Consider the following 20,787-nt stretch of genomic DNA (forward strand, 5'->3'; position numbering starts at 1 on the left):
TGCAAAAGTACCTGAGGGAGACCTGCTAGGTGCCATCGAAGAAGTACAGGCAGTGAAAGATGGGTTCTTCCACCTGGGTGGGAGGGGAAACACAGAACTGAGTATATTTATGAGATGTTTAGTAGGTGAAATCCATAGGCTTGGTAATGGACTTGTCACAAGGAATGAAGGAGAAGGTAGGGTCAAAGATGACATTGGTCTGGGAGGGGCACAGGATTCTGTAAGGTAGAGACTAACTGGTGGAGGGGAGGAGGAAGAAGAGTTTAGAGAGGCAGAAAGGAGAGCCACAGGGCAAACCTCTGGTGTAGTCTCCCCAAAGTTACTGTGGGAGTGGCAGGTGTGAGCAATGCCAAATAGATTTAGGGAGACTTCAAAGTCAAGTGGGTCTGTGCCCTGCTTTCCAGAGCTTACTGCAGTGAGAGGCCATCGTGGCACTGGAGAGGCCGCATAAGGGAGGTAAGGTGGCATGTCAAGGTCTGGGATGACTTGAGACAGACTTTCAAGTCTCCCAGGATCCCAGGAGAGAGGCAGAAGTGTTGAGACAAGGCCAGGAGCCTGGAAGGGTCCTGGAGGGAGTAACATGGTATGTTATCAGTAGATGTGGATGGTCTATACCAGCTAGAGGCCACGCGGGATCATGGACATCAAGGGTGATTGATGGGATGGTAGAGACAGAAGTTCAACAACCAGATGGAATGAAGTTCTCAGCAGTCGACACCGGATGACTTTCCTGGACCAGATTCTGTCTGCCTCACTACGTCCATGCGTGATCTTGTGCAATTGCTCAAAGCAAAAGGAGGCAGGAGATAACTTGGGTTGACTGAGTTTAATCAGGAACAAAAGAGCCTTAGCAGATCCTAATATAACAATTCAGTAACTAATGGTAATACAAATCTGGAGAATGGCTGGGTTCATCATAAATGAGACTGGGACAATTGGTCAGCTGTTGGGAAAGAAAAAAATACATTTAGATCTTTACCTATAACAGAATATTGTTTTTATTAAAAAAAAATGTTAAGTTTATTTATTTATTTTGAAAGACAGAGCAAGTGGGATGGGGGCAGAGAGAGAGACGGGAGAGAGAGAATCCCAAGCAGGCTCCACACCGCCAGTGCAGAGCCCGATGTGGGGCTCCAACTCATGAGCTGTGAGATCATGACCTGAGCTGAAATCAAGATTTGGATGCTTAACTGACTGAGCCACCCAGGTGTCCCACAAAATATTTTAGATAGAAAAAAACCCCACCCTCCTCCCTACAATAGTATTAAAATAAAAGGAAAAAAATGTAAAAGAGGATTTTCTAATTGCTGAATAAAGGGACCTATCTAAGCTACAAGAAAGATGTGAAATTTTAAGGAAAAACATCGACAGATTTCATGATATAATGATTTAAAAATTTGTCTGCAAAAATGTCTCTGACTGAATTGAAAATGCACGTAAATTGGGAAAACTATTATAACAAAACAGAAGTTTACATCCTAACAATATAAAGAATTCCTATTAATACGTATGGAAAGGTTAAGATCTCAACAGATATAAATAGGCAAAGGACATGAATTGGCATATTGCGAATAGGAATTTTAAATGGCTGACATGGAAAAATATTTAATATCATTAGTACGGAATAAATACACGTTAAAACAAGAATGACATGTCTTTTAGTACCTACCCATTTAGGAAAGATTTAAAAAATAATAATACTCATTTCAGGTAAGTATGCAGGAAGACACTCATTCATTTTGCTGTTGGGAGACTAAATTGAAGCAAATAATTTAATAATTTGGTAATCTGTATAAAAAGTATGAGAGTTTAAAATTAGAAGCAACAAGAGGCACCTGGCTGGCTCAGTTGGTAGAGCATGTAACTCTTGATCTTGGAATTGTGAGTTCGAGCCCCATGTTGGATGTAGAGATAACTTAAAAATAAATCTCTAAAAAAATTTTTTTAATGTTTATTTATTTTTGAGAGAGAGAGAGAAAGAGCATGAGCAGGGGAGGGGCAGAGAGAGGGGGAGACACAGAATCTGAAGCAGGCTCCAGGCTCTGAGCTATCAGCCCAGAGTCTGATGCGGGGCTTGAACCCACAAACTGTGAGATCATGACCTGAGCTGAAGTCAGCCGCTTAACCGACTGAGCCACCCAGGCGCCCCTACTTAAAAATAAATCTTAAAAAAACATTGGAAACAACCTGTGTTTTCCAAGTAGGGGAATATTTCAGGAAATCAGTTTATATCTACATGTTGTACTATTACAGAGCCATTAAAGTGGAGTCATTTGAAAATATTTAATGATATAGGAAAAATGCATATGTTATAATGTGAAGTGGCTAAAAGCAACATGCTGAATTATATATACAGTGTGATCACAACTATGCACATAAATATGCACGGAAATAGTTTGAAAAAATGCATCAATCTACCCATGCTTTTTTTTTTTTTTTTTGAGTGTTGTAATTATCAGTTATTCTTATTTTCTTTTTACTTTTTTTCTTCTATGGTGCAGAAGAGTTCTAAGTTGGAAAAATTAGAAAATAGTTTTTGTTAGAAATAAATACCTACTTTTAGCTTTCTTGCAACTTAATGGCTCCTACTCTGATGCTTTGATATGATTTTGTTGGCTAATGCATTTGTCTCAAGCTATTTACATGTATTCACATGATACAAGTATTTACATGATGACTCACGTAATACTTTTATGGCTCTCAGTATGTGTCAGGCACCATACTGCACACTTTACACATATTAACTCAGTTAGAATGCACAGTACTCACAGGAGGTAGGTCACATTATTATTCACATTTTGTGAAGCTGGAAATTGGGGCACAGAGAGGTTAATTAACCTCCCCAAGGTCACATAGCCAGTATATGATGGAGCTAGGATTTGAATTCAGCTAGAATATGAATGCTCCAGTGGCCCACCCTGTATGTGCTGCATGGTTATGTTTAAGAGAAAAGACACTTTTGTTTTTCAGAAGACAAGCAAACAAGAAAATCTTATGAAAACAAACTAGCATCAAACAACAATAATAAATGCAAAATGACATTCTTGGGTCATAAATCTCATCTATGAAGTACAAGAGTTAAGTAGGATGATCTTTAAGACTCCCTTGGCTGTGAATTCTACAATTGTATTTAATAGCTAGAAAAACTGGCTTTTGTATACTGTAGTAGGAATGCTACTTATTTCCTGCACCCATCATTTCCTTCCCAACTACACACCTTTTTATTGGGAGCCTCTGACATTGATCCCTAAGCCCACCCTTCCCTCCATGCCCTGTTGATCGGAACAGGGGAAAATATCTCAACCAAGCTGGGCCAGTGATTTCTGAGTTTGGAATTGGTGCTCCAGGATTCTAGACCACTCTTGACCACGTGTACCGTGAGTTCAGTGTAAGCCTCTGGATTGTTCACCACTGCAGTGAGGGGATGGGACTGGAAAGGAAGTATGGTTTTTGTGTTTCCCAGTGACTTTCTTACCCTTGCTTTTAGGCCTCCACAAGACCTTGCCCATTATCCTTAGATCCTACAGGACACCCTGTGTCTTTTCTATAAATTCCCCACTTGTGTTTGCTTAATCTAGTTTGGGTGGGGTTATTACTTGCTACCAACCTTGTACTGGTTCCCAGCATGTGTGGTGTAGCCTCAAGGTGAATAAGGAGGAACTTTTGCATTGAGGCATTTTTCAAAATCTGACTTGAGATGTTTTCCTGTGATGACTCAGGCACTACTATGATGAAGTCAGCTAAACAAGGGTTGTACCGAAAACCAGGCATGCTGGGGAAAATACTATTGAAAGAGATGGTGGAAGACCCACTGGCCAGCTGAAGGGTCTGGTCTGGAGCAGAGGCTAGTTTATAGATTTAACTTAGAGGAGAGGATGCTTGACTGTTTTCAGGTTGCCCAGGGCTTACCATGCTTTGGGGGGAAACTGACTGGTAGCCAACTCATGGGAGACTCCTGGAGCAGCTGGTGGACCAGTGCTTAAAAACAATTTTTTTTAATGTGTATTTATTTTTTGGGGGGGGGGAGGGGCAGAGAGAGAGGGAGGCACAGAATCCGGAGCAGGCTCCAGGCTCTGAGCTGCCAGCACAGAGCCCGACGCGGGGCTTGAACCCACAAAGTACGAGATCATGACCTGAGCCAAAGTCAGACACTTAACCGACTGAGCCATGCAGGCGCTGGGGGGCCAGCCACATGCATGTCTTGCTCAGATCGTTAGATCTAGACTGTGTGCAAGGGCCCCCTTGGAATTGAGAGACTTGCCTGTGCTGGGCATTTTGTCCGCCCCTGTGCATCTATCTGCAGCCTCATGCTGGGCATGTTCTCTTGGTCTTAATACAGTGGACGCCTCTGCCTGTGCTGGTCTTCCTGTTTGTCAGGCAATACTTGCATATCATTTAGAAAAAATGGAGTTGAATATTATCAGAAGAAACAACAAAGTGAGTTAGAAATAGCGACTTCTCAGTATATGCCGAAGGGGTAGAAAGGGGCAGAGCAACAGGGGTCTGCTTTCCATGTAAACTTTTTATTGCCATAATTTTTTTTTACTATGTACATATATTGCTTAGATACAAACAAACAGTCACTATAATACCCAGCTCCCCATCATAAAATAGTGTCTGTTATGTCTTAGTGCCAGTCTACATCCTCTCTCCTGTTACTGACTCAAATCCTGTTACTGACTCAAATTCCATTTACTCTGCATGCTTTTAATAGCACAGACCTGTTTTGCAATTTATTTCATTTAGAGGCATTCTTTTGGTTTTGTTTTTATTTAGATGCTTATTGGATTCTTGGCTGTGTGCAAGGAATTTGTACAATAAAAACGGTGGATGTTAATATCCACTTTGTCTTGTATTGGGAAATTATTAGGTAATCAGTATAGTCATTGGGCGTTGGCAATTTTGAGAATGTACATATTCTATAATTTTTTTTAAATGTTTATTTTTGAGAGAGAGAGAGAGAGACAGAGCATGAGTGGGCGAGGGGCAGAGAGAGAGGGAGATGCAGAAATCTGAAGCAGGCTCCAGGCTCTGAGCTGTCAGCACAGAGCCCGACGTGGGGCTTGAACCCATGAACGGTGAGATCCTGACTTGAGCCGAAGTCAGACGCTTAACTGACTGAACCACCAGGCACCCTGAGAATGTACATATTCTAAAGAAACTTAAAAAAAAAAATGCTGCTTAGGCCAAATAAATGTTTATGGCAGTCTTCAAAATGTTCACTTAATTTGTCCTCCTTTGCTTTGTTTGGACAAGGGTAGATTGAAAGCAGAGAGCATATCCAAAGCCTGAAGAAATGCTCTGATCAGTTTGTTCATTCATTCATTAACAAATTTATTGCTCACGTAGTATACGCCTGGTAGCGTATTGTACACAAGTAGGACATAGTCTGCAAGCTCAAGAAATGGAAGGTCGTGGAGGATATTTTTTGAGGGAAAGGTAGCTTTCATTTTTTCATTAAGATAATTCATTACTTCATAAGCTTTTGCTGTTTAGCATCCCTTTAGATAATAAGCGCTTGGTAAAAACTTGTTTGCAAATAGAGGATCTACATATAACCTTGCAAGACAAACCTATAGTCCAGATTCTCAGTATTTTCTCCTGCTTCCTGCCCCTGAGGCTACAGCCTCTGCAAGTGGCTCTCAGAGGAGAGCTTCCTGGAACCTTGGAGGGAGAGCCTGAGAGAATCAAGAATGTACGGTTTGAGGGGTGCCTGGGTGGCTCAGTCAGTTAAGCGTCCGACTTCAGCTCAGGTCATGATCTCATGGTTGGTGAGTTCGAGCCCCACGTTGGGCTCTGTGCTGACAGCTCGGAGCCTGGAGCCTGCTTCAGATTCTGTGTCTCCCTCTCACTCTGCCCCTCCTCTGCTCACGCTCTCTCAAGAATAAATAAACATTAAAAAATTTAAAAAAAAAAAAGAATGTACGGTTTGAGCACCACTCACAGAGGTTGCTATGTCCATCCTCTTTCACCGCATAAACGTAGCCACTGAAGGTTAACTGTGTGGAAGCCATCTTCGGGAGGCCTGAGGATGCTAAGGCTGTGGAAGGAGGGCTGGCGTCCATGTGGACGTGCGCCTGGCCGACGTGTTGCGGGGAAGCATGGGAGAACTCTGACTGTTGGATGTGAATACAGGGCCCAGCTGTCCTGCAGTGGCTTTGGATTCTGGGGAGGAACTGGAGCCAGAAGGGATGAGAATGAACAGCAGCAAACACGTGGACAATAGGGAGGAGATGGGAAGCAGTAATGAGGTGAAGAGCAGCCCACACCTGGTTCAAGAGCAGAGGAAAGGCAATAGGGAACTTAGGACTTACCTGCTTTAGATAAGTCACAATACACTCATATGCTAGTAGCCCCTAAAAACACAGAACATCCAGTGGGCAGGGTCAGAGGTAGGGGATGCCAGTGTCCATCTGGGCTGAGTAGTCTTGGGTCAGTTGCTTAACTTTTTTGGAAGAAACTTCCTTTTGGAGAAAATGGGGGTGACAGTTCCCACACGTAGAGCTGTTGTGGGAACTCAGTGAGATGACCACGTGAAAGCATCTAGCACATTGCCCAGCACACAGTAGGAATTCGGGAAGGCTAGTCTTACTTGCTGTTCTACTGCATCTCAGGAAAGGCGAGGGGCTCAGTGTCCCCTGTGCCAAATACAAGGAAATCACAGAGGTTCAGTGGCCGGGAACTGAGCTGGGGCTGGGGGCGGCATGAAAGAAAGCAGTGGGCTTCCAATGGCACAGCCCTTCAGTTCTGGGATAGGCCGAACTATAAAACTGTCTCCACTGCACATTCTGTTGATGAAATAATGGTGATCAGGAGTAACCAAGAACACATTTAGATGTGCTGTGTAAGCATTTAATAAGGCAGGACATTCTTATTTCAGAAATAATGTTTTTAAGAAGCTGAAAAGAAAATTCTGGTATTTGGAAGCACTCACTCTGGATCTCTGAGGGTTCCAGTGTTTGAGTATTTTGGCTTCCTTTTGTGGACTACTTCTCTATGCATTGTGATGTGTTACTTTAGGTCATTCTCACAATAGCCCCATTTGTGGAAAATTCTCTGGGCCAGGTGGTAGGACAGGGGTCATAATCCTGCCCACCCCAGCTAGGGATGATTGGACTAGGAGTAGATAAAGATACTGTCCAAGCCAGGCTAATTAGTTCTCCTCTTTTTCATTATCGTGTCCCATGGTAAGGATGGCACTTAGAAGGGTTAAATCACTTGTTCAGGCATTTACCTTGCAAGAGGCCAAACTTGGATTTGTGCTCAAGTCTGTTGAACTCCAAAGCCTCCTACTTGCTGCGCACATATATATGCTTGGCTCTTGTAGGTGAATATATCAGGTTTTAGTGGACCCAGCGTTGTTCTGGGATAGGGGTAGGCTGGCTTGGGCTAGAAGAGACATCACCTTTCGACTAGCAACACAGGGTGAGCAGCTAACTTATCTGGGCAGTCACGGCCAAGGGGATGGGTTTGAATTATAGTTACAGGGGATGAACTGTAGAAGGAAGGTGTGCCTTCCACGTTCCTAAAGATAGCCTTGATGGTGAACGTTGATACGGGGAAGACATCCCTTTGGTTTTAAATTATTTTTACAACTGTGGTAAAACCTCGAACCCTCGGTGAGCCTTTCTTGGGTATTTAGTTAGTTATTTTTTGCTTAAATAAATAGCCCCCAAATAGAAGCAGGTACACAAAAACTTTTATTAAGTGGAAGTTAGACTCCATGGTAATTAACCAGTTACAAGTGCATTTAAATTCATGTGTGTGGACATTGTAGAAGTCAGAATGGTCTTACTGAAAGTCCAGTGTTCTGGCGTGGCATGTGCCAGTGCAACCCAAGGTAGAACCATACACGCAGTAAGTACAGGTCAACGATGATGTCAGACTACATTGGCAACACCATATTCATTGTTACAGCTAAGCATCACAGAACATGAAAGTCCAAAGACCAGAAGACTATTACTAAATTGATTCTTACTATAAGCCTTTACTTCTACTTCAATGCTTCCATAGGACCAATGCGGCAAATCCTCAACTCTGGGGGACAGTGCCATTTTTGTATTTTACACTTAAATGGGCCACAGAGACTGTAAACATTCAGTGGTCCTCCTGATGCCCATTGCAGGTAGATGACAGCTGTCCCCGCGGGAAAGTGCAGTTTAGATAGTTTAACTGGTGTGAACATCTTATATTGTAAGTCTTCAAATCTGAAATGTTTCTTCTATTTCAATTAGCACCAGTTTATTTTAAATCTTTTTCCTGGTGTTAAATATTTAGGAAACTTTTTTTTTTTTTTTAAATCAACACACAAAGTCCTGAACAATGGAAAGCAAAAAACATTCAAAAAGTTGTTTTAGAGAACAGCATTTAGAAAAACAACATCATTGAAACATTCAACAAATCTATGTACAGTGTGCCAACAGCTGGCAAGGAGCATGGCTGAGGAACAGTCACATGAAAGGTTTATTAACCTGAACCTCCACAGGCTGTATTTACAGTCAGATAGGTATTCAGAAGTGGAGTATCAGAAGATCTGAATTTGGCTAAAAATCATATAAAAAGACACGTCCCCATCCCCAATAACTTCTAAATAGGTAGCAAACATATCCAGTATAACCGTTAAGTACCAGGCTTAGAAGTGCGTTTTTCCATATTTTCCGTATTTCTACGAACAGTTGAGAAACTTTCTCAACGGACGTAGAAGAGAGCCAGAATGGCAAGAGAACTGGAGTTCTTTATTCCAACCTTGTCAGAAGAAGGAAAGAATATGTTTTCATGCTGAGTAACGTAGGAAGTTACTGATTGAGGAGCAAGGATAAATTATTAGGGGAAAAGGTTTCACAGAAATACAAAATCAACAAGAGTGCCGAAGAAACGTGTGTATATTCTATACGGACGTTCCAGACATGTAAAGTAATTATCTCCATGTGATTTTGAAAAAAGCTCAATGATTTGCTTTGCTGGACAGCATTTTTATATTTTGTTCTTTGAAACTGTATAACCCAAACCCTTTGGAGAATAGTTTTTGTTATTAGATTGAGAAGTAAACACAACAGACACAACCTATGCTATGTTTATCCAATGCGATGCTCATTAACCTTATGCAGTTTTGTTTGCCTGCTAATCCAGTGTTACTAGAATATCCACCTTTAAAAAACCGGGCACATTTGTAACAGCCAGCATTTCTCATTTCTGCTTACGCAGTAACATATAAACCATTTCCCATTTATTTACCTTACTGGCTGTATTTGTTTAGAGCCTGAAGTTTCAATGCACTGTCTTTAAAAATGTCAGCTGGAAGAATATAGATGGGAGTCCCACATTCCCACAATGTTATGCATTCAAGTTTATTTTCATAATTTGTGGTTGTGATAAGTCTATGAAAACAATTTACTTGGATTTGATATAAAATACACGTTACTCTTGGAAAATGCATAGTTTGTAGCTTCATACATTCATTCACTAATATTAAAGATTTTTGTAAGCAAGTACTTACCCCCAAATGGTGGTAAGATTGTATTTCAAAAGATCTGTAAAAATTGGATAGCATCGCCACATTGCTTTGAATTAGTGCCCAGTTACTAGTTAACGCCTGTCATTTTACCCCTGGCATCACACAGAAGGGACTGTTTCTTTCTCTTCCGTCCATCTTTACCTGTTTAGCAGGCACTAAAAAGCAATGCTTTCTACTGACAGCATTTCCAGTAAATACCCCATTTGAAATATTTTATAATTTCATTTTAATATTTTAGATTTGGTATAGAAAACAATTTGAAAGATGGCTTAATTTTTAAAAGCAGAGTTTTTTAAAAACCTTATCGTGGACTAAGGGCAACGGAGGGTTTGTGATAACTGTTGTTCTCTTACTCCCCAGGCCCCTCATTTGAAAAAGATGACCGCAGGCCACTTGGCAGTTGCATTTGATGATAGTCATGAACCCTTTGGGACCTAGCGATTTTTTTCTTATCCTGAGTTCTTCCTCTAAGTATATAGATTTTGAGACACGAAACACTTTGGAAACTACACTAGTATCTGGTTATTCCAGAGAGCATATGCTTAAATGGTTGACCATCGTCCAACCGTTAATTACAAAAATAGGAGTTCTAGGTCGCGTTGTAGGAAAATATTGATTAATGACATTTTTTTAAAACATAAATAATCCACATTCCTGGGTTATTTTACACCCAGAGCATTTTCAGTTATTGAAGTCGTGGAACATTTGGGGGTATTGAGCTCTTTCCTAAAAATCTAAATCTATTCTAAAGCTTTCTACCAGTGATCACAGAGGTTCCCCAAACAGTCGGGATACTTTGGAAGAAGGGGCTTTGCTATCATCACAGGGCTTGGTCAAGTCACAGTCATTGATTTCCAATTAGCAGAGTATAGGATAAAAAGGCGAAAAAAGCAAAGCAAGGGTTTGTAATCTGCAAAGAGATACATGCTATTTTTGGAGGGGGGCAGTTTATAATTCCACTACACTTGTAGATCCCTGAGGGGTAATCCCAGCTCTGGCACTGCTGGCCCCAAAAGCTCTACCATTTCCCCCTTTGTCTTGGCCACTTGTGCCCAAAGCATGGGAAGAGGGCTCCGCCAGGGTGAGGGGCAAGTGCTTAACAATGAGAACTGGAGTAGTTTTCTCCTTGCGTAAACACCAAGTTAAAACAATTATACCTTGAAGGGGCCACTTTCACATAACAGAGGACAAGTCCATTCTCATGCTGTATAATTGTGGGCGGAGGCCAGGGCCCAGAGAAACTAAATGTGAAGCTCTCTTCCTCTGTCCTTCTATGTTGGTTCTGATCATGCAGCCGGCACACCCCGTGGACGGGCCCAGTGGGCAGGTGACTTGCGTGGAGGCTTTGAGTCCAGGTGAAATGATTAGGTATCTGCCTTGTCATTCTTTCTTGGCAAGTCTGTTCGAGTCTTTTGTGATGAGCGTTGCAGGTTGGGTGCTGACTGACCTGCCCTCTGAATGATCACCCAAAACTGTTTAGACAGATGGAAATTTTTCTCCGAAAGAAGAGGGTCGCCTCACGGAGCCTCCCATATGAGTCGTAGTGATGTTTGTCCCCCTGGACCTTAACTGAAGAGTGAGAAATCAGCACAGAAGCAAACGTGCTTAATCTGGAACTTCTGGAGGCGAACATACATAATAACAGTGTGGCCTCAATAAGGTCACACCAGTGGACACAAGGAGGTTGCCAAGAATGGGGAAACAAAACTAATCACCAGAACAGGAACTGTTCTCTTTAAGTTCAATTTCTTCTCGAGAGTCCTGGTTTTCCTCTTTAGTCAGAGATGTAGGGAGAATTCAGAAGAAAATAGATGAGCAACTTTTGTTATTATTATTATTATATATATGTTTTTTTTTTAAAGAAAATTTTGTTCTTTAATGACTGCTCTTTTGCCTTTGTCAGGAGTTGCTACTTTCTACTTTCTTTCTTCTGAATTAAAAATTTAGGGAACCACCCCTAGTAAGTAAATGTAATAGTTAATCGGACTCAAGCATTGAATTCTTAACATTTTCATAACATAAATAAAGGGGATTCTTTCTTTGGAAGCTGGCAGTTAAAAATTATGTGAATGGCGCCCACTATGAAATAACTTTTTTTTTTTTTTTTTTTTAAACGAGGACCTTAATTTGAGCATCGAATTCACAGTCTCTACCTTCTTTCAAAATCTGTAGTTATTTTCTTTGGGAGCCTCAGCTTTCTCCTTGTTCACTCAGCCCCGACACTGACCTGGCATTGGCGTTAACCATTGCAAAACGGACTTCTTTTCCTGCAGAGGAGGAGAGTCCTCCCCCAGCACTGTATTTCCAGACAAATAATACAAGTCTCATTTATCAAAAAGCCTGTTACTGAAGTAGGTGGCAGGCCATAATGGTTTAGGCCCCTTCTAGCTCCATGACTAAACTTCCCGTGAGTACCCTAACCTCATGATGTGAAGCCTGGCCAACGACAGGGCGAAGGCCTGAAGCAGCCTGTTCATCGCTGGACAGCCTTTTAGTCCCTCATGGTGACAGAAATCTCAGGCGTTGACGATGTTGTTTAAATTGCATTCGTATTTAAACGTGACTTAACCATATTACCAGGTGTTTCCAACTTTGAGTTGACAGTACCTGTTGATTGGATCATGAAAAGTTGTAATTTTGAGCTGCTTTAAAATTTTCTGGCATCAATTTGCCTTTAGATGGATAATAAGCGTTGCATGTTAGCAAAATAATTTTTTTTTTCCCAAGGAGTCAAAACGTTTACTCAGAACATCACATTAGCTAAGAAACTCCTGTAATTAACCACTTAGATGGTGGGAACTTAGGGAGTGGGGGCACGGCAGCACCCTAAAGGGATACAGTCGGCAGGATGGAGTTTGCATGTGACCGTGTGAATGAGTCTGCTCTTTGTTTCCATGCCGAAAGATGGGCTGAAAGGATGGGAGCGTAGTGGGTCCCTGGGTCTTTTCAGGGTTAGTGTCTGGAAGACTAAGGTCTGAGCCAGTGCTTTCCAAGTGCTTCCCCTCCTCATTTTGGGCAGTGATAAGGCTGACTCACAGATTTAAGACTATTGTGGGTTGGCCTTGGAGGTGATCCTAAATATCCCTGTTGTGCCCTGGATGCTTAGGAAGGTCAAATGAAATAGTGTCTCTGAAAGACCCCTACTTTATTATATGTGTGAAAGGGTTAGCGACGATGCCAACACCATCAGGACTCTGGTGTAAGACACAGCCGGAAGTCACTTAGTCCTCCCAAGCAAAAGCAGCAGCTTCTAATTTTTTCCATGACACATTTATTCCCACTTCGTCTTTGCCCTCGGACAAAGATGCTAGGGTTCTCTATGTGGAAAAACTCCATTTTGGGGTTAGTGGACATTCTAAAGTACCTACCAGGTCTGAAGCCAGGATGTTGCTATATGGGAGATGAAACCATGGAAATGTCACCCTGGAATGAAGACTCACGAGGCAGGATGGAGCGGGAGGGTGTGTGGAGGGGCTGGCACAGGGCTTTGGCACGAGGAGGCGAAGTGGGCTGTCTTCAGCTGCAGGGGCTCCTGGCTGCCTTCTTGAAGGCATAAGGCTGCTCTTTGCCAGCCCCTCATCACAGTGGTCGCGGTAGTGAAAACTGAAGTTGGGATGACAGTTATTCAATCAATGCTTTGGGGCCTGGCCTGGGGGGGGGGCGGGGAGCTGGATAGTACTTCAGCGTATTTTGATCAGAGGCAAGGCTAGTTTAAGGATACTGTATTTTTATATTCAAGTCTTCCATGAGAATGATTTCTTTGATTTTAGTTGCCCAGATTGTGCCCACGAGTGAGTTTGTGGGGCTGAGGGAGGAAGTTGACCCGATGGCTGTGGAATGTGAGATGTGCCTTCCCCAACATCTCCCACGGAACGCGAGATGAAACCGGTGGCCGAAGGCTGCCGTCTGCCCCGTGTGGGTTCTCTTTGGTCTGTACAGTGTTGGCCAAGAATTTGAGTTAGCTGTCAACACTTAAATGTCACGTAACACCGTATTTCCGAGTCAGAAGATCTAGCAGCCCTGGGCCTGATTTCTGCATGGTTCTGATTGTCTGGAGCTGGGTGCCCCATGCAGTGGGTGCATGGGTGGTCTGGCTCACAATGATCTCTACCATTCTGTGGTGTCCCTGTTTTGCCTGATCTGAATTGTTCATTTACAGATACTGCCTGGCTTTTCTAAGGCTTCTGCTATAAACCATTAGGAAGCCTCTATTGAAAAATGAAGCAAGACTCATTTGCTTCAAAACCATACAGCAGTGAACACTTCTTGGGGATTTAATGCTAACAATGGAGATATTCAAGGGACGATAAAGATAGAGATTTGCAGACTGCCTCATCTCAGAGACCAGGAGCCGAGGCTGTGCGTGGTTTTCCATATCTTCGTGCATTTCTAGTCCTCATGGGTGCACATTCTAAAAGCTATTTGAAAGCAAGGTCTGAGTGACCCTCTGACCACTCCACAGGAGTTGCCCAATGGATATACGGTCATTCTATGCCAGCTTGTCTTTTGATGTTATCTGCATACTGCTAATTAGCTTTTGAGTTACTGACATCTTAGAAAGAGAAGATGCTTTATTTATTTATTTTTTAACAGTGAGTGGGCTAGAAGAAACTGTACAGCATTATGAAATGGTTTTGGCAAAGCTCAAAACTATTTGTGCAGTTAATAGACTCTCCATGGCTCTCTCCCTTGGGAATACAGTGACTTTCTGATCGCAACCTGGCATGTCTGCTCCTCTTGTGAAAAATCAAGCACTTGCTTTGATAAGAAAATTAAAGTTATTTAGTTAGTGCTGAGGAAAAAATTATCTCAAACACCACTGATCACCTAAAAATTCTATCTTTGGGCTTACAATACCGATGATTTCAGGAATTCCCAGCAAATTGATAGTTGCTAGTTAAATGCAGGTTTGTGGTAAGCTGGTCTTTGTGACAGAATCTCATTTTACACTAAAGAATTTAAAGAATGTTTCTCCCATTGCTTACAAGCATATCTATTAATATTTTCCCATTTAAGATACATATGGTTGATTCTTAAAGTGTCTTTTCCCATAATCCTTTGAAAACACACTGGCAATGATAAAAGGAGTAGCTGTTGCTATCTTGATTCTCTTGTAATAATCTTTCCATCTGATCTGCATTTCTACCCTTGCTGCAGAGGGTTAATTGAAAAGATATGCATCAAAAACACTTGCTTAAAAGAGGCATAGCCCTTTGTTTGGAGAGCAGGAATTGCTTATAATATTAAGACTTCCTGTCTGGTAAGTACTGTATTTTAAAAAATAAGCTACAATGTATAAAACCAAGGTCATTTCCCACAAAATGTTCATGTTCTTTGTGATTACAAAACACTGCATCTTGTAAAATATTTCCAGTTCTGTTTACTTGAGAAGTACCAATGCTTATTATAAAAGTGTCATGTCTCTCCGAATTGTAGAAGCCTAAAGCAGTATATTTCTTGTCTTATTTGGAAAATTAAGTTATAATTGCTATTGTATTTAAGATTACATTTTGATATAACACATTACCATTGTGATTCTCAGACCCACATGAGAAGTTATAAAACACGAGATTGTCTTCAAAAAAAAAAAAAAACAAAAAAACAAAAAAGCAACTATTTACAAAACAGGACCAGAAGTAAGATTCCCACTTTGATTTCTGGTCCTATGATAGGTACACCTTTTAAAGCATGTATATCATTGGGTATGGGCTTTTTCAGAGTCACTCACAATAAGCAAACCGGTCGGTCTTAAATGCAGTTTATACTTCCTTGCTCTATTGGTGTGCATTACATAGTGATACAATTGGTACCTAAAAGTGCTAATCTCATTTTATTTACCAACTTCTGCTTTGACAAGTTACAATGCAAAAAGACACAATGGAACAGTTCCAGTAGAGAGGAATCCCCACAGGTATGAGGAACAGGGAGAGCGTATGTGCCGCTGGTAGGGTTATTTTCTTAGAGAAATGAAATTTCCAGTTGACCCATGTACCCAGCGTCTTCTCCAAAATGATCCACAGCCTCATCCATATTCATGAATTCGGCTCTGTTTCCATTCATTTGTATGCACAAATCCTTCCCTGTCTTCATACAGGTCAATGCTACAGTTGATGTGGTCAATAGAAATTCTACAGGGTCATGAGAAAAAGCAGCACCTTGTCCTCAAAAGTCCATGGAAGTTTGCTCCTTAACATGCTATTAATGCAAAGTGCACGTCTTTAACACCTTCGCCTACAGAATTCTGTGTACAGTCATCAACCGGGTGATTATGAAAAGGAACACCGAGGCTTCGGACTCACAATTACATTCAGAAAAAGCCTTACACCAGTCTGTGAATACCCACCAGGGACTGTGCCTGTGGTTCAAATGTCAGCCTTAGACTGCAGGTCAGCTACAAAGAAACCGCTTGTTTCCATAGAGCACTGCTCCTCAAAAAGTTGACATCGTCCACTTCATGTAAATTTGTCTTGAAATAATTACCATGTTCGTTAAAAACAAAAATACCACCCAAACTGTTCTGACTGGGAAAGACTCTAGAGATAATAAAAGTCTTTCTAGTCTTAGGATCTTCCAGACCTATCTTTCACATACCCTTTAATTTTCCCTGAGGAAATGAATATTATTTACAGTATTTTGCTACTATTCTCAAGGTATCCTCTCCTATATGTACAGTTCTCGCCACCTGCCTCTAAACATTCGCAAGTGAATGCTGCTCTTTTGTTTTCCGGTGAAGCCGGATGAAGGAGGACTCAGGTCAGCCGTGCTGGCTACTACGGAACCCAGGGCGGCTTTCAAAAGCGTGGCTTGGTGTGACACCGCAGGCAGCCGACTTAAACGCAGACAATCTTGAAATGGGATCGAGGCATTTCGGTCTCAGAAATCTTTTGCACCATTCGTGTGACTATTTCTTTAAGAAGATTTTGGAAAGCCCAGGAACTGCAACACCCATCATTCTCTACTGAAAGTGTTCATCTGCAACACAGTTGTGACTGGACAGGGAATCACCTAATAAAGGGCACCCCGGTGCACGGAGCTGCTGACAGGCACTTCACCGCGGAGCCCGCACCCGTTCAGAAACCCACTGCCTTCTTCCTGACCCTGGCTTTTACCAACCAGGAGAGGAAACTTTCCGGCAAGTAAGGTGGAGGGAGGTCCGTGCCCACTAGAGACGTGCACGGGAGTGGCAGCTGCTCCTGGAGGGACGACATGACAGCTCCCTCCGAGGTGTCCAGGGACAGTCACCACTGGCCGATCAGCATTAACAAGGTGAGTGGGAGCCAGATGTCCATGGACCTCTTGTGTCTCCTCTCTGGCCTCCAATCCACCCACTTGCTACCTGGGTGTCTTCTCCAGCTTGTCACACTGCTGCCCATAAATTGGGTGCACGTCCTCTGGGAAGGACTAAGGCTTAAAACTACTGCTGGATGATGAACTCTCTTTGCTTTGCAGCTACCTGAAGAATGCCTGTCCGTTATTATGAAATGCCTTCTTAGAGATGAGAACTATTTTCTGAAGGAAGAAGTATCAAGGGAGAGAAAGGTCAAAAGGCTAGAGCACGCCTTATTTAGAAATACTTTGGGTCCAGAATCCATAGTATGGCCATTCCTTTTGAACAGACAAGTCTCTGAAATCCGTGGGATGGACGGAGCTCTGGTTAACCAGCCAGCATGCTATGGGACTGCCCTTTGCACCCACCCCCTGCCTCCCCCTGCCAAATGAAGACATAAAAGAACGTGGTACCACAGGGATGGCATAAAACGAATGTCGGGCTTAATTTGGCACTTAATTTAGTCCCAAAATATAACAAAATGGCTGTATGTCTTTTTTTTTCCTGTAATTTTGGCTTTTACAATCAGTGCTGTATATTGCAATTCGTAGCTTTCTGGGTGGCTTGCAAAGAAGTTAGTCACTTTTTTCCCAAGGCCAGCCAGGTAATTTTGATGGTTCTCCAGTTATTACATGCCTTGGTACCAAAAATGGATGTCTGTGTGTGCAGGAAGGGACTGACGGTCTGTGCACACCTGTGCCAGAGAAGAAAGTACCCAGAGACCGGGGCCAGTAGGCAGAAAGGAGTCCCCGCGTGACTGGGGATGCAGAAGAGTATGTGTAGAGAAGCCTTTAGAAAGGACAAGAAATCCCAGGGAAGATGCATTCAGCTGTACGCTTCTGCTTATACCTGTGCATTGGCAAAAACCCAGGTAAGGACTGAGCGTGGCTCCTCCAGGCCAGAGCTCAGAACGAATCATGTGCTGCATCTCTAGGGCGCAGCCACCAAACCTCCCTCCAGGACAAAGACCTCTCCTTCCCTGTGTCCCAAAGTTCTGGGAGGTGGGGAGGATGGATTTAGCCCCTCATCACCGTAATTGTTTTTGATGAGGGACTTAATTAATCCAAGGATCAAGAGCCAGGGAGATTTGCCGAAGAGAAAAACCTCTGCTCTAGGATTGCATCCCAGCCATCATTTCAGTACACGGAGAACCTGCTCGAGTGGTTCACCGGCTCTGGACTCATTGTGGCCACGGGGCAATCCACCCACAGCTCAAGCCTCCCGGACCAGGCCAGAGGGAGCATCATGGCACAGCAGAGGGTGCCTGCAGGGAAGCAGGAGGACTCCAGGGAGGAGAAAAGACATGCTGGGGTTGAGGATACGAATACACTTCTGCCCTTAAAAAAATATGCCCTTTCCTGGCTGACCTCATAAATACTAAAACACACATTATAGCTGGTGCTGTGGCTACTATTGATTGGAAATCATGAAATTAAACATGATTTTCAATTACCCATGAAGGTAAAGGAAGCTCTTTTCCTGCTCTCTTGAAATACATGTTTTTAAGAGAAAAATAAATGAAGGAGGAAAACAGGATCTCTTTTGAGGAATAATATTTAAAAAGTCACATGAAAGCTTACAAAATAAAATTGCCAAAATCTATGAATGTATAGGTTGTGGCTATTACACTGTGAAACCTCCTTCTATTTCCCTTGCTTCTAAAAGGAAAAGGATTTCTGCTATTCCTAACTGACTTCTTTCAACTCTAAAACAAACGTGTATGTACAATTTCTAAACATATATTAACCTCTCCTCTGTGCAATTTCACTGAACATTCCTATGGCTGATCGTCGGCTCCCCATCCTGACACAGTGCATCCTATAAGGTGCTCTTAATCCTTTGCATAGGTATAGGAGAAGTAACTCTTTAGCAGGGCAATCGAGAGTAGGACAGACAGACAATGAGCGTACATATAGAACGTGACAACTACTCCCTCCCCCACACCACTACCACCAAAACAAACAAACATACTAGGCTAGGAAACCTGCTAAATGCAACACAGTGCAAGCCCTGGTCCTACTAAATTGAGAGATTCCTATACCCACATGCATTTTCCTTTTGGTGTTCTGTACGTTCCCCTCTGAGCAAATTCTAAGCGAACAGTGCCAGTATTTGAATAAGAAAAACAAAGTTTTGGACCTTCCATGTACTCAGATCACGTCTGTATTGTCCATCAACCCATCTCCCAGACATGCTAAAGCATAAAACCTGTGAAAGTGCACTCAGAATGGATGTCGGTTTGCTGACTTCACATGTCTTTCTGAACAGAGGGGGATGTGTTAGGCTGTACTCCGCTGTCTACAGCAAACCTGCTGGGATAGTCGGAATTCTCTACCTGTTCTGAAACCAGCCAGTGGTGGGGTTCTGAGGGACGGCCCGACAACCCACTAACCTGGCAACAGCACTGTCACACAAGCAGTGACAAACGGATCTGTGCTGCGGCTCGCGTTGCATCCCTGAAAGAAGCATCGAGGCTTACCCAGGTGGCTACCTGTGCCAGTCGTTGATCGAGCTGTGACAGGTAGAGAATGAGCCGAGCCACCTCTCGGAGGAAGGGCTTCTTAGAAATCTGAGGAAGACTCCTAGATGTTCCCAACGTTACAGCGGGATGTCCTGAACTCAGCTTCAGGGTCTGAGGTCTGCTGGTGATCTCCTTTCGGGTTTATGCCATCTGGGACCCTCCAAGCCACGGTTCCGTCTGGGGCCATTCTTGCAAACACAACAAACAAACAAGACATAGAAGAGATACCCAGAGTGCTGCACTTTCCGGCAACACATCATGATGTGCACTGCTCCAGGAAGTCAAATGGAAAACAGGGAAAATAGTATTCACGACGAAAGCAAGTGTTGTTCTCTGTACAAATGCTACTGAATAACGCGTCGCTTTTTTTTTTTTTTTACTATGTCAAAAAATCTCAGAAATGGCATTATTCAGAAAGCTTATCAAAATATGCCTCCTTTCTAGGTAAAAGGGGCTTTGTTGGTTCCATTGCTACGGAAGTCCACAGTTCGCAGACCTAGGCATACAGCAAAAAAAAGCTGACTTCTCTTTTCAAGGAAAAAAAAATAGTTACAGCCGCTCCAGGCTGGATTCTCAGCAGGAGCAGTGGAGGGTGGTGACCTTATTTTTTTGCTGTAATTCCACCAAGTTTCCTGGAAGTGCTTTTCCTGGGCTTCAAGTGTATTTTGTTCAGAAGCGAAAGTGCTTTCCCAAACCCGCAGTGGAAGGCGAGGGCAGCAGGGCCCTGGGCCGCCCGCTTGGTGAGCCTCTCTCCTCAGTCCGTGAACCTCTGGCAGGCTTTCTTCCAGCGGCAGGCCGTGCACCACATGTCTCGGTTCTCCATGCCGTATACCTTCCGGCACTTCTTGCCTTCTCCCCTGGGCTTTCTGTAAGACAGACACGGAACGTTTATTCTGTGGGACTGATTCAATGGGCATTCATTCTACGGAGGGCTTGAGATCCCTTGAAAGAGTAAGAAACAATGTTAAGAAACAAAGTAGGGGTTTTTACCAGGTTTGGACTTTAACGTGCTGGATGTTTTCACGGCCACTACACTTAGCTATTACAATTTGCTACCACAGCTCTTTAATTTTTTTTTTTTTTTTTAATTTTAGAGAGTGAGAGAGTGTGCGCAAGCAGGATAGAGGGGCAGAGGGACGGAGGGAGAGAGAGAATGAATCTCAAGCAGGCTCCACGCTCAGCTTGGAGCCCAATTTGGGGCTCGATCCCACGACCCTGGGATCATGACCTGACCTCAAATCAAGAGTCAGACGCTTAACTGAGCCAGCCAGGCACCCACAATTTGCTACTAGAACTCTTAAGCTTCTACTTGTTCATTTGTGGGCACGTCCATTTGGCCATCTTCATAAAATTGAATTAAGTAGACCCCCTCACCCCCTCACCCAAAAAAAAAAAAAATTGAATTAAGTAAATACGAAAAAATAC

The 20,787-nt window shown here is 42.9% G+C and overlaps 1 protein-coding gene across 2 annotated transcripts in view; it reads right to left on the bottom strand.

Annotated features, from left to right (window-relative positions):
• Nucleotides 1-7,677: 7,677 nt before the first annotated feature.
• The window catches only part of ZNF704 (zinc finger protein 704), a 251,738-nt gene continuing 238,628 nt past the window's right edge, over nucleotides 7,678-20,787 (bottom strand). The window contains exons 9-10 of one of the 2 annotated variants that reach the window (XR_002739471.2): nucleotides 19,321-20,228; nucleotides 7,678-11,083 (exon numbers count right to left, since the gene is read on the bottom strand). Coding sequence is in view for 1 of the 2 variants with exons in the window: in XM_023248442.2 (XP_023104210.2) it covers nucleotides 20,117-20,228 (112 nt within the window). In the remaining variant the exon portion in view is untranslated. Of the gene's footprint in view, nucleotides 20,229-20,787 lie in introns of both variants that reach the window. The other variant, XM_023248442.2, reaches the window with a different exon arrangement.

Source organism: Felis catus, chromosome F2 (assembly GCF_018350175.1).
Source record: "Felis catus isolate Fca126 chromosome F2, F.catus_Fca126_mat1.0, whole genome shotgun sequence".
Lineage (NCBI taxonomy): Eukaryota > Metazoa > Chordata > Mammalia > Carnivora > Felidae > Felis > Felis catus.